The following is a 12,706-nucleotide window of genomic DNA, read 5'->3' on the forward strand; positions in this document are numbered from 1 at the left end:
AACATTGCCTTTAAACTGTTTGGCTTCCCTTTGTGAATAATTCCTCACATGGTACATGTACAGTTGTCTACTGGGACAGGATATTATTCATTCAGAAGGTGTGGGTGTATTTGTTGATTTTAGATAATGTTTACATCACAATAAAATATCATAATTTATTCTTGCCTTTCTCTGAATTATTTATTATGGTATAGAGTTTGGTGGTTGGTTTTTTTTTAGGAGGGTATTATTATAACATAGGATTAGGAGAATTGTTACTAACTTGCCAATATGTCAATGAGCAGCTTCCCTGAAAACGATGTGGGTTTTATTCATTAGGATTCGTAAAGTTCCTTGTATCATATAAAACACTGAAGAGTGTTATTTCATTTTCCATCCACCTCCATACCAATATAAGCCACTTAAAATATATTGAGCCCTGAGAATTAACCTAGAGTGTATTGAAGAATTTGGTTAATTATAATAAGTAGTATTAAAATGGAAAATATGTGCACTCAGAAACACATTCATTGTTACTACTTTCTCTTTCTTCCTTGAAAAGTCATTCCCAACACTGGTTTAACAATAATAACTACAAATTATGCCTTTATGCTTCTATGGTTTGATGATATACTACAGTCAGGCCACAGGTTAGAAACACAGGCTGAGTTATTATATACTGCTGGGTAGTGATTTCCTGTGAACTGATTTATGGATAAATAATTCTATGTTCTTATTATATAGGACAGACAGTTTTTAATTTCTTTAACAAAGCACAGCTGAACAACAGAAAATTATGTGCTCCAGCATAGGGACAAGACCACTCTGAAGAGGATAAACAGATGCAATCAGTGTCACAAGGGTCTACCCTTCTTACAAGGGGCCTCATCAGCAGTTGGTGTATTGTGGAAATAATGCAGTGAACTGGGAGTCCCAAGGCTTAGTTATTCTGAGACCGGAGTTTTTATTGACAAGCATTTGTAGAGATCTTTACCAGGGAGTTATGAAATATATAAACACAAGCTTTTGGATATTAATGCTATTGTTTCATTTCCCTGGGCTAAGTTTTCATTGTGCTATCAAAATCAGTGTTAAAATGCACCTGGATTAAAGGGAAATTATTTGTAAAATGACATTTTTACACAGTAACAAGAAATGCTGCTAATAACTACCTTTGCTGATCTCTATATCCTTAACTTGAAAAATAGGCCTGTGAGTTTTGTTTTGAGATACACGATAGACTTCCTTTATCAAGAGCCTTTCTGCCTGTGCCACTTTTCTGCTAGTCAATCCATTTATAAAACTCTTTTTTTAGCCTAATCGGTCCATGCTTTATTAACAAAGAGGATGTTTCTTATCTTTGTATCGTGGGTGACAGAAGAAAGTTCCTAGGGTGAATGGTTAAAAAGTGAGAAGATGGAACTTGAAGCTCCCCAACGCCCCTTTCAGCTCTAAAATTCCAATTCTACTAATCTCTTGGTGCCTCAGTTTTCCCATATATTAAAAGAGTAATGATTACATATCTAAGGGTCATGAGGATCACTTTAAATATGTGATATAGGAAAATTCTTTGAAGAGAAGAGTAAATGCAGCATAGAAAGGCAAGATAGTTTCCCCATTGATTTGAAGAGAAAAATGCAAAATCTCTTGTGTAAAACTCAAACACTGCTCTCCCATTTTCTATGCCAGTCAAGTTGAGGATCCAAGTGAATGGAATAGGTACTGTGCATGCACTACCCTAATTTGAAGATCATCATGGTTGTCCAGCTACAAAAGAAAGAATGAACAGTTGTAGAATTACAAGAATTTAAATTAAAAAACATTTTTAATGCAGGTTAGAGACCTGTCTGCACTTTATTGAGCATTGGCTCTTGATTTAGAGGACCTGCATTCCAATTCTGCCTCTCATACTTACTACCTGTGTGAGCTTGGTCAGGTCAGTCTCCTCAACTGTAAAGTACTAGACTAAAATCCAAAGCTTCTTCCAAATCTAGAACTGTTTGTTATCTGTGATCCTGTAGGAACTTTGTCTGATCAAGTTTTCAGGTTCCTTTGTCACTGGCTTTGGCACTTGTAGCTCACGGTTAATCTTGCTCTCTATAGCTATTGAAAACAATTTAAATTCAACTTAAAATAGGCTGCTTTCCCCCCAGCATGCTGCAGAGCTTCAGTAAGATCAGTTCTATCAAGCAGAAAGTTCAACATTATCCACGGTTTTAAGTCAGTTCCTGAAAGCAAAAGCTCAAGTTTAATAATTTGTAGTAGTTAGGTTTATTATTTATCAAAGCAAACAGTATATATAAACACACAGATGTGTGTATAGTGTAGTAAAAAGAGCACTAGGCTAGGAGTTAGAAATCCCAAATGTCAACTCTGCTTCTGATTTATGTGACTTTAGGCAAATGTCTTTACTTCTCTGGGCATCAGTTTCCTTATCTGAAAATGAGAGGTGTTGGAGTAAATAATCTGAGTTCTCCTGCAGGGACAATATTTTATTAGTGTCTAGGCTATGTGGTTAGCACAGATCAACTACTTTACTATAGGGCATGTTCCTTGAGGGCAAAGACTGAATTTGTTGATATTAATCATAGTGACTTTCAAAACTGTATTGAATGAATGCATGAAAGCAATTGGTCAGACCTCTTTTTAGATTATTATTTCTTGCTTGGAGTCATTATGTTTTAAAAGTTCAAGACTTTAGGACAAAATCAGACTTTACATATACACACATATTATGTATGTTCAAGGCACTTATACACATATACCCCTCGATCTCTTTCTGTATATGTATGTATACATATGCGTATATGTATACATACATACATACATACATATATGGAAGTTCCTTGAAAAATGTTAAAACTGAATAAATTAAAAGTTCAGAGGCATAGGAAAGTTCTTGAGAGCAGGGAATATATATAACATGTATATATGTATGTATGCATTATCCCCTGCAAACCCTAAAACAGTGTAATATATTATGGACACTCAAAAATAATTGAATATATAATATTTACTGGATGATAAAAGCTCTTTCACCTTTTGGTTAAATTATATGTGGATTTTAATTCATCCTCAGAAAGTGGTATTAAATAAAAAAACCAAAAGGCTAATTAATGTCTAACAGTTAAAATGAACCAGTTATCATTATTTTTGCATGTAAGAGGTTGATTGTAATAACTTATAGCCATTTAGTCAAATATTTAGTTTCTTGGGGTAAAAATCACTCAGATAAGCACAATTATTTTTTAACATAAATATCAGCCATGTAACTGACAGATATTTAAGATATGGCTGGGTACTTGATTTTTTTGAAAGTTTTTGTCTGAACATATGTGATTTTAATTTATGTTGTACTAAATTAAGGTGATTAAAAACTATTTTGTTGAACTTCAGCTCCTAAACTGAGCTCTGTAATGTGGAATCAAAGATTTCAAACAGTACCTATCCACCTATCATAGTACCCAGCACATAGGAACTTAATAAATATTTAATGATGGTGATAAATTCCTGTTAGAAACAATAAAGTTGATCAAGGAGTTTTGTTTATGTGTGAACTAGTAACAATTTGAAAGGTCATACTTCTTAAGTATTTCTTCATAAGCACAGATTATGATCATTCCCATATTTTAGTCAAAGTAACCAGGAGAATGATGGCACTTTTATTAGAAATGAGGAAGTCACCAGGCTGACTTGATTTGGGGTGGTGGATGAGTTCAGTTTTGAAAGTGTGTAATTGGAGGACCTGGCAAAACATTCAGAAGGAAATATCTATTTGGAAGTTGGGAATGTGTGACTAGGGCTCAGGAATGAAGTCAGGACCTCTTTCTGACTTTGAGTTTCTACATAGAGGCCATCCATGAAATGTAGATATTGATGTGATCTTGGAATGAGAAAAGATGGTTGAGGAGGCCAGAATCTTAGGGAATGCCAACTGAAGGGGTGGGGAATCTGCAGCCTCAAAGCCACGTGTGTCCTTCTAGGTCCTTGGGTGCAGCCTTTTGACTGAGTCTAAGTTTTACAGAATCCTTTTATTAAGGGGATTTGTTCTGTGAAGTTTGTATTCAGTCAAAGGGCCACACTTGAGGATCTAAAGGTCCACATGTGGCCTTGAGGCTTATTCAGTTATGGGTTGGACTAGATTTCATCTCAGTTCCTTTCCCACTCTTAGGTTCTTTGATCCCATGCGGTAGAGGCGGAGAGAGAAGGCTTTTGAATATGGTTCCTCTGAAATCATTGGTGATGACCTTTGAGAGAGTAGTTTCAGAAGTAGAATGCACAGAAATTAGACAGTAGGGAACAAAACAGGGAGTGGAGATCAAGGAGTGGAAATGATGAATGTAAACTAAGGGTTTGGCAGCAGAAAGTTAGGAAAGAAAAAATGGTAGTTTGTGCAGAAGGTTCTGTAGAAAGGAATTTTAAAACGTTTTAGAATAGCAGAAACTTGAGCATGTTAGGCAGAAGAGAAAGGACTAGTGAAGAGGGAAAGATTGAAGATGCTGGAAACAGAGGGGATAATTGATGTTGGACCTTTTATTATACTTTTCTAAAGAAACCAGGAGGTCCTTGAAAGGTAAATGAGTGAATTAAGGAGGAATAGTTAATGAACCCATAAAAAGTCCTTGAGTAAACATCTTTTGAAAGACTTCATCTTCTCTTTAAACAGTAATAAATTCCCCAGACTAAAACTTAATTAGTATTTCAAATAATGTGTTATTAAAGTGTATGAAATGAAGGAGAATTCTAAAATATAACTCTATAAAAAGGATTTGCACATGTAGATTAGGTAAAAAACATTCAGAGGGAAAAAAAATCTGTTCAAATAAGCAAGTACAAGCTGGACAACATTACTGCATTGACCTAAGATCCTTTACCTATAGACTACTCTAAAACCAAGGCTCCTAACCACTACGTCGATAAGTGCAAAATGTTATGGGGGGGAAATGCACATACCACGTGAAGTTGCTTGAGAAAATAACATGTGTCAGCAGCTTCATTCCAAGATGTAAAGAACCTGAGGCAGGTGTTCTATGTGAAGACATTAAGTTTTGTGTGTGTGTGTGTGTGCAGCCAAAACAGTGTCCTTAAGAAGATAGGGAATCAGTCTAAGTAAAAGTCAAAATTTCCTGTAAGGTAATTTGCATGTTATTTCTCATAGAGCTTTGCAGTCTGATTTTTAGTACAAAGGATCATTTCCACTGTGGAATTCATTCTTAGTAACTGAAATAACCTTAGTAATCATCCCTCCCTTTCTTCTCCTTTCCCTCCAATACTGTCAGTAGCACATATTTGCAGATGTAATTCTCTTTTTGTGCTGTCTGTAATTGAATGGGAAAAAAAAGGCTTTTTAAATGGGATCAATTTAAATGCATCTTATGGGCTATCTGTGGGATGCATACTAACTTTAAAAAAAAGACATTTAAAACTGAGGAGTGGTTTTAAAAATAGGTATGTATGTATTCTTTGAAATGTTTTGTGTTATCTTTTTAGGGGGGCTTGTTTTTGACTTTGAGATAACTTATAAGAATAAAAGCAACTAAACCATGTCTCACTGTGTGACTGGCTGGTGGACTCTTGATGTTCACTTCTTGGCTGATGTATGTTGTGTGCTATGCACTTTTCATTGTCATGAGAGAGAATGTTAAGAAAACTATCCCCACAAGAAAAACAGCTTTTCTTGGCAAGGGAAATATGTCTTAAGGAGCCAGAACTAGAGACATACGGTGATATGAATGAGATCTGTGTTACTTTGCTGAATCTGAGTCCAGGCACTATTTATACTGCAGCATATTCAGCACCAGATTGTTAAATCTTAATACTGAAACAGTGCATTATTTTAATATTTTTGTTCTGTTTATTCCCTGTTTTCAAGCATTATGTCAAGCATTACACATTCATTTATTCAGTCTTGGACAGGCCCTATCCTTTCCAGAAAGTTCATTTCCTATTATTGCAGTATTGCCCAGTAGCTTGATATTTATGCAATGTGATGTTCTATTAAATCTATTTCAGTATTCAGGTGCCTTCTATCTTTGATAATGAAAACTTAGGTTTAGTAGTTTATAGAGCTGCATTTATAATGACATCACTTGTGATATTAAACCACTCAATTGGCTTATTTCTAATCTATCAATGAAACTTAATTGTAGCATAGAATAAGTAGTTTCTAATAAAATTGTGACCATCAGATTGGTGTTTCATATGAATAAAAAAGCTGTCTTGTCTGGAGAAAAGAAGTGCTATATCTTTAACTTCATCAGTACTACATGAACGCCAACCATCATGAATTGGCCATGACAGTATCATCTCAATAATAATCTCACATTTTCTTCTCTCCCTTTAAAACCAACCCCCCCAAAATAAACAAACAACTTTTAGACTCTTTCATGAAGGTAGTTTCTGTTATGAGGGTTTCTAAATGGGGGGAGGAAAGGGGCAAGGAAGGGAACACACATTTATTAAGCACCTACTGCATACCAGGCACAGTGCTAAACACTTTACAAATGCTATTTCATTTGATCTGATTTGATGAATAGTGTAAAATATGTAAAAATTTTATTAAATCTACCTCAGAGACAATAGAATAGACCTTGGAGATCATCTAGTTTAATCTTCTCATTTTTTCAAATGAGGAAACAGGTCCATGGTGATGAAATACTTGCTCATGTTTGGTCACACAGATTGTCAGTGGCAGAGCTAAGCTTCACACTCAGGGCCTCTGCCTCCAGATCCAGCTTTTTTGCCCATGCACCATATTATTTCTTCTGTTGGCATGTGTTTACAGTCTCCTTTAGGAAACATGCAGAGAAAGGGTGCTATTGTCACTACAAAGAGCTTGGGTATAAAAAGGAACTCGATGGCAACTCTGCTATTTTTTGATCTGTGGTCAAGTATTGTGCTGCTGCTTTTTGCCAAGGAAAGCAAACCCTCTGGCTGGTGAAATACAGATCTGGAAGTGAACTCTAACTACTTCATCAATTCCAAATGCTATTCTCACTGGGAATCACACCACAGTCAGGATGTAACTGCGTGCTAAGCCCACACACAGGAATTTTTCTTGTTCAATTCAAAACCAAATCTTGTATTTACTTAATTTTTTTTTTTTGGTCTGTGAAATCAGTAGTCCAGAATATTTAGTGTTGGTCTTAAGTTAGAAGGGGAAGGGCAGGAAGACTTTTTATTTTTAATATCTTTTTAGTTTTCTAATCAATTAGACAAACAGGAAAAAACATTAAGAACAGTGATTGCAAACCTCATCTTTTATCCTTACCTTCCTGTAGAGGTGGGCTCAGTTGTCAGGAAGAAAGAAATTGCTTATTTTCTGTGATATAAAAATATCTCTGAATCAGTCCTTGAATGGTAACTATTGTATGACTTCCATAACATTGAAAAGGTTTAATAAATAGCAGATGAATGTTTATTATCTTTTTCTTTCCTGCTCAGGAATAATCAAACTAGGGAGGTGGAATCCTCTCCCCCTCAGTTATGTGACTGATGCACCAGATGCGACAGTAGCCGACATGCTACAAGACGTCTATCATGTTGTGACATTGAAAATCCAATTACAAAGGTGGGTGTCTCTGAACATCTGTCCTTTCCTATTCTCTGAGCTGCTCTGTCGATCATAGCATTTCTACAGAGATTAGCACATCCTGTCTTCATTAATTTCAGGGCTTTTGATGAAATGAAAAGGAAAATGAAGGGAAGAAGGTGCTTCATCAAGCATCTTTACAGTTTACATTCCAATTGTTTTATATTTTGTTTTGTGAAGCACTGCAGTGGGAGCCTGGAGGAAGCTTGATCAATCATTGAAGATCTTCAGCCCTGAAAGGGAACTTCCATAACCTCTAATTTAATGGGTCTTCCAGGCCTGATTAAATGCTTAGCACATTGTATTTGGAAAATAAACATCTCTCCTTTTTGCAGGATTTGGATTTTGAAGGGTCTACACTGTATTTTTACAGTATGCTTAGAATGACTGGCTGAGAGCTTGAGACTTTTTCCTTTGTCTGTAGGAAAGAGGAGGAAAACTATTTCTCTGACTTGAATTGGCAATTACTTCCTTTTTTCTGACATCCTGAACAACTATGCAGCTAAACTTATTCTGTATTTTGCCATATTGCCTTAGTGCTGTATCTTTTCAGTAGATCCATCCTTTTCCCTTTTAGATATTTCTGGTAATATCACCCTCAGTGACATCACCTGCCATTTACTAATGATTTGTGTTTGTTTGTGTTTTTTTGTCCCATTGGCATGGGGGGGTTAAATTGGGTTCATGAAAAGCAAGTAGTATAGTGGATGAATGCTGAAGTTGGAAATCAAGAGCTGTGGACACTAGTATATGCTCTGCCAATTATTAGAGGGACCTTAGGCAAGTCACAAATACTTCTGAGCCTCAGTTTCCTTAATCTATAAAAAGAGGTCAGTAATATTTGAACAACTTTCTTAAACACAGTTTATGTAAGACCCAGATGAGATAATATAAGTCACATGCTCTGCAACTACAAACATCAAATAAATATGCAAGTAGACTATTAACATGGGCTTAGCAACCCCGTTTTTTGTAGGAATGTTCTGATGCTACTTACCTCAACAGACACCCTGTGAATGTGTAACTAGAGTCTTCAAATTGTACTAGAGGGGGTGAGGATTTAAGAATTTCTGTAAACTTTCTTACACTGTATTCAATAATTCAAAATGACAAAAATCCTGTTCCATATGTTTTGGCCCATATAGCCATCTCATTTTTCATCTCCAGATTAATTAAAATATCTTTTCCCTCCTCCTTTCCCTCCTTCCCCATCCTAAAAGTTGCATTGCCTAATGTCTAAAGTGACTGCTTTTCCCAGGCATTTGTGTGGCCTGATTTAAACAGACCGCACTGGTCTCCATCAAACCCCAGAGGAAGCAGCTTCGTACACATGTTACATCATTTAAGTAGAACTGGATCCCATTCTTGGCATATATGGTCATTCTCCTATTCCCGGCAAGGTCAATTCCTAACAACAGTTCACCTTGAAGGAAAAGTCTCAGTCCAAGAGGACTATGAAGGTCTTTTGTTAAGAAAACAAGTCGTTGTGCAGTAGACATTTCTGTTTCACTTATTCTTCCCCTCGTGTTTTTCAGTTGTTCAAAGTTGGAAGATCTGCCAGCAGAGCAGTGGAACCATGCCACAGTCCGCAATGCCTTAAAGGAGCTACTCAAAGAGATGAATCAGAGCACGTTAGCCAAAGAATGCCCGCTCTCCCAGGTCAGTATTGAAAGTTACTGCTCTGAGCAATGTAGAAAATTGATGAGGGTTTTCCCCCTTCTGTCTTCCTCGATGCCCCTAGTTTTCGGTTTTGGAATGAAATCTTATTTTCTGTTTGGTCACATTCTATCTTGTATTTCACTTTTATTTATGGGGCCCTGATAGGTCATAAGCAGGACCCTTAGGAATGGTGGCATGGTAAAGTAATGGATCAGCCATTTGTAGTCCTTGTCTCTCAAATATATGTATTTTTAAAATCTTAGCCTTTTCCCAGTGGGCAGACATGATTTTTCTACTTTACATTTCTGAAGATAACTTCTCCATATGAAAATATAGTAATAGCTATTAGTTGTTTCAGTCATATCCTACTTTTTGTGACCCCGTTTGGGGTTTTCTTGGCAAAGATATTGGAATGGTTTGCCATTTCCTTCTGCAGCTCATTATGAAGAAACTGAGGCAAACAGGATTAAGTAATTAGCCCAGGGGTACACAGCTAGTAAGTGTCTTAGGTCAGATTTAAACTCAAGTCTTCTTGAATCCAGGCCTAGCATTCTATCTACTGTGCCCCCTAGCTGCTTAATTTTTAGTCAACTATTTATAACCTAACTCCTGCTATTTCTGCTAGTTTTTTTAAAACCCACATACACATACATACATATGAATGGTTAGTTAATATTGTTCGGAGAGGGAGTGAAATAAAACCTTTTTCATTTTCATAGTCTGCACTTGCTCTAGGCAACATTTTTCTATGGCAGCTCAAGATGGGTGCAGTTGGAACAGGAATGTATTTTTATTATGTTGGCACTTTTAGAAAGCCATTTTTGATATTCTGTTTTCTAATGGTATTTTCAGAACTTGGTTTAGCCAATGACCTAGCTCCATTGGAGGCATTATGACATAGGGGAGTTTAACTCAGGAGTCATAGGACCTGACTTTAAATCCTGCCTCTGAAGCTTATGACCTGTGTGACCTTAAACAGGTTGCTTTGCTTCCCTGGGCTTCAATTTACTCTTCTGTAAAATGAATGTATTGGACTATATGGTCTCTGAGGTGCCTTCTAGCTTTAGAGCTATGTTAGTACAAACTGTTGAGCTTAAGAATTGAAGGGTAGGTCAGCTAGGTGGTGAAGTGAATAGAGCACTGGTTCCGGAGTCAGGAGAACTTGAGTTTAAATCTGATCACTTAGCCCCAAATGACTCCCCCAAAACAGAAAAAAAGAAGGGAGCCCGAGAAACCTGATTATATCATAAGATGAATATTTTGATTCTGAAGAATCCATCAGAAAAGATACCATAGATGTCTACTCAATATTTTACATGTGTGTCCTAAAGTTAATTTTAGAATCTGGATCCTTTGAGGTAAAATATGCTCACCCCACAGTGCTATATGAGAAGGCCCTCGTAATTTAAAGTTGTTCCCTGTTTCTAAAAAGTCTGGATGGAGCCTCTTTGGGTGTCTTGAAGAACCCAACTACCAGTCAAAAAGCCTGTATTTCTAGTATTTTTCTCTTTTACAGATTTGTATGCTTATCAAATCACACACAAAATAAACATTTAAAGTTATTGTAACAAATTGGGGCCAGATAAAGAATAAATTTGGGGTAAATTTTCAAACTTACCCTAAATCTCAATATGTCTTTTTTAAATATGGGCACAGGAAATTGCCATCATAAATTATGTTGTTCCTTGTGCAAGTTAGGGAGGTGCCTTTCACCTGTCTCCCAAATCAAAGAGAGCCTCAATTAAATGTGGGCAAACACCTGAACTGCACACAAATGAATCAGCTTTTTTAGGCAGTACACTTAGAACATATGGAAATTTTAGTGTAGACCTTGACTTCAGTTGTCACTGTTAATTGTAAATCTGGATGTCTGTGTCTAATGTCCACATAATGACCCCAACAATGTTTTGGAAGTGAGAAAAACATTGAGAGCAATGATTTAATGGTTACCAAACATCACATTTTTATTCAAAACAGAAGATTCTGCCACATTAACACAATCAAGTGGTTTTGACTCTTGCTTGATTTAAGCTTATACTCATTATCTGATTATCTGGTGCTTGGAGCTGATTGACACATGTGGTAAAACCACAGGGACAGCTCTTTAAAAAGCAGATTGATAACTTTGTAAATACATTACACAAATTTAATCACCTATCTAGTCACCTTGAGCACTCTACTTAGCTCCTCAAAGTTCCATGGCTTATTCAGAATCTAGGAGGTGGAACTATGCATCAGTTTGTTCAAACATAAATGTTGTATAAAGCTTTTATTACTGTATTGAGCTCTATAAGAAAAAAAGGGCTAAATATTTGAATCAGTAGCTTTGTGTAGATATAACCTTTGTCAAAGGAAGGGACCAAAAAAAAAAGGTAATTTGACTGAGGTTGGGTTACTCAAGCAAGGACAGGCATACCTTACATAAAATTGCTCTGACCCACAACCTTCAATAATGTGTCTAATACATCTTTACTTCCCAACTATATTGTTCTTCAGCCAATCCAGAGCAACCAGCGCAGTTTGAATATTTGCTCTTCATTTGTTATGGATCAGAGAAACAATAAACTGGTTAGACAAATAGCTCACTTATAAGGTCTGTGCCCTTATTAGGAGTAGCAAAGAAGCATTAACTTAATTGTTATACCTAACTGCTTCTAAATGTAAAGCATAAAAGTACAGAAAAAAGTCATGAGAACATTTACATTTTTAACTAAACTTCTGTAAGTTCAAAGTTATTGCCACTTTGATTGATTCACTCTTCCAGTTTTTTTAAAAGAATGAATGAAAAAGGGTTTACTAAAGGCTTCTGTGCCAAGTGCTATGTGAAATGCTTAGAATAGAAATAGAAAAATAAGACAGCTGCTGCTCTTAAGGAACTCACCCTTCAAGTGGTACAGTGTGAATGGCAAGGCCCCAGAATCCTTAGGCCAGTGGAGTGTCTGTCTGATGGGAGCTGTTCACTACCATTGGGAAGTGGGAGGTGGTCCTAATGGTTGGAGTGTAGAGGGGATTCTGGATTCACTCCAGCAGGAGTGGGGATTGGGTGGGTGGAAGTGTCATTGTGAAATTATAAGAGAGATGGACATGAAGCCTCTCCTGATTGCCCTAGTGGCCAGTGCCCCCCCCCCATTTACTTTGTATTTATTTGCCTTGGACGCGTTTATTTATATTCACATTTTCTACCTCCAACAGAATGTAAGCTGCTTGAAGGCAGAGATCACTTCATTGTTTCATCTTCTGAGTACCCATCATGGTACCTGACACACAGTTAGTTCTTAATAAATCTTTTCTGATTGATAAAAAAAAAAGAGAAAATATAAGAGGGAGGAGATTTCCAGGAAAATTGGGGATAGATTCTGGGGTGAGATGGGGTGATCACCCCTCTTGGCATAACCTGTGGTTGGTTGAAGCCTTTCAAGTACCTTTGTGGGGTCTGGGGCAGTCTGCAGTGGAAGAAGTGGGGAAGAGGAAGGGAGG

The 12,706-nt window shown here is 36.7% G+C and overlaps 1 protein-coding gene across 1 annotated transcript in view; it reads left to right on the forward strand.

The window, feature by feature from the left end:
- SATB2 (SATB homeobox 2) overlaps nt 1–12,706 on the forward strand; it is a 225,818-nt gene that overhangs the window by 79,690 nt on the left and 133,422 nt on the right. Inside the window, exons 4-5 of the mRNA XM_020993640.2 lie at nt 7,423–7,549; nt 9,106–9,229. Coding sequence (XP_020849299.1) covers nt 7,423–7,549; nt 9,106–9,229 — 251 coding nt within the window. The remainder of the gene's footprint in view (nt 1–7,422; nt 7,550–9,105; nt 9,230–12,706) is intronic.

Source organism: Phascolarctos cinereus, unplaced genomic scaffold (genome assembly GCF_003287225.1).
Source record: "Phascolarctos cinereus isolate Bilbo 61053 unplaced genomic scaffold, phaCin_HiC Scaffold_726;HRSCAF=1367, whole genome shotgun sequence".
Classification (NCBI taxonomy): domain Eukaryota; kingdom Metazoa; phylum Chordata; class Mammalia; order Diprotodontia; family Phascolarctidae; genus Phascolarctos; species Phascolarctos cinereus.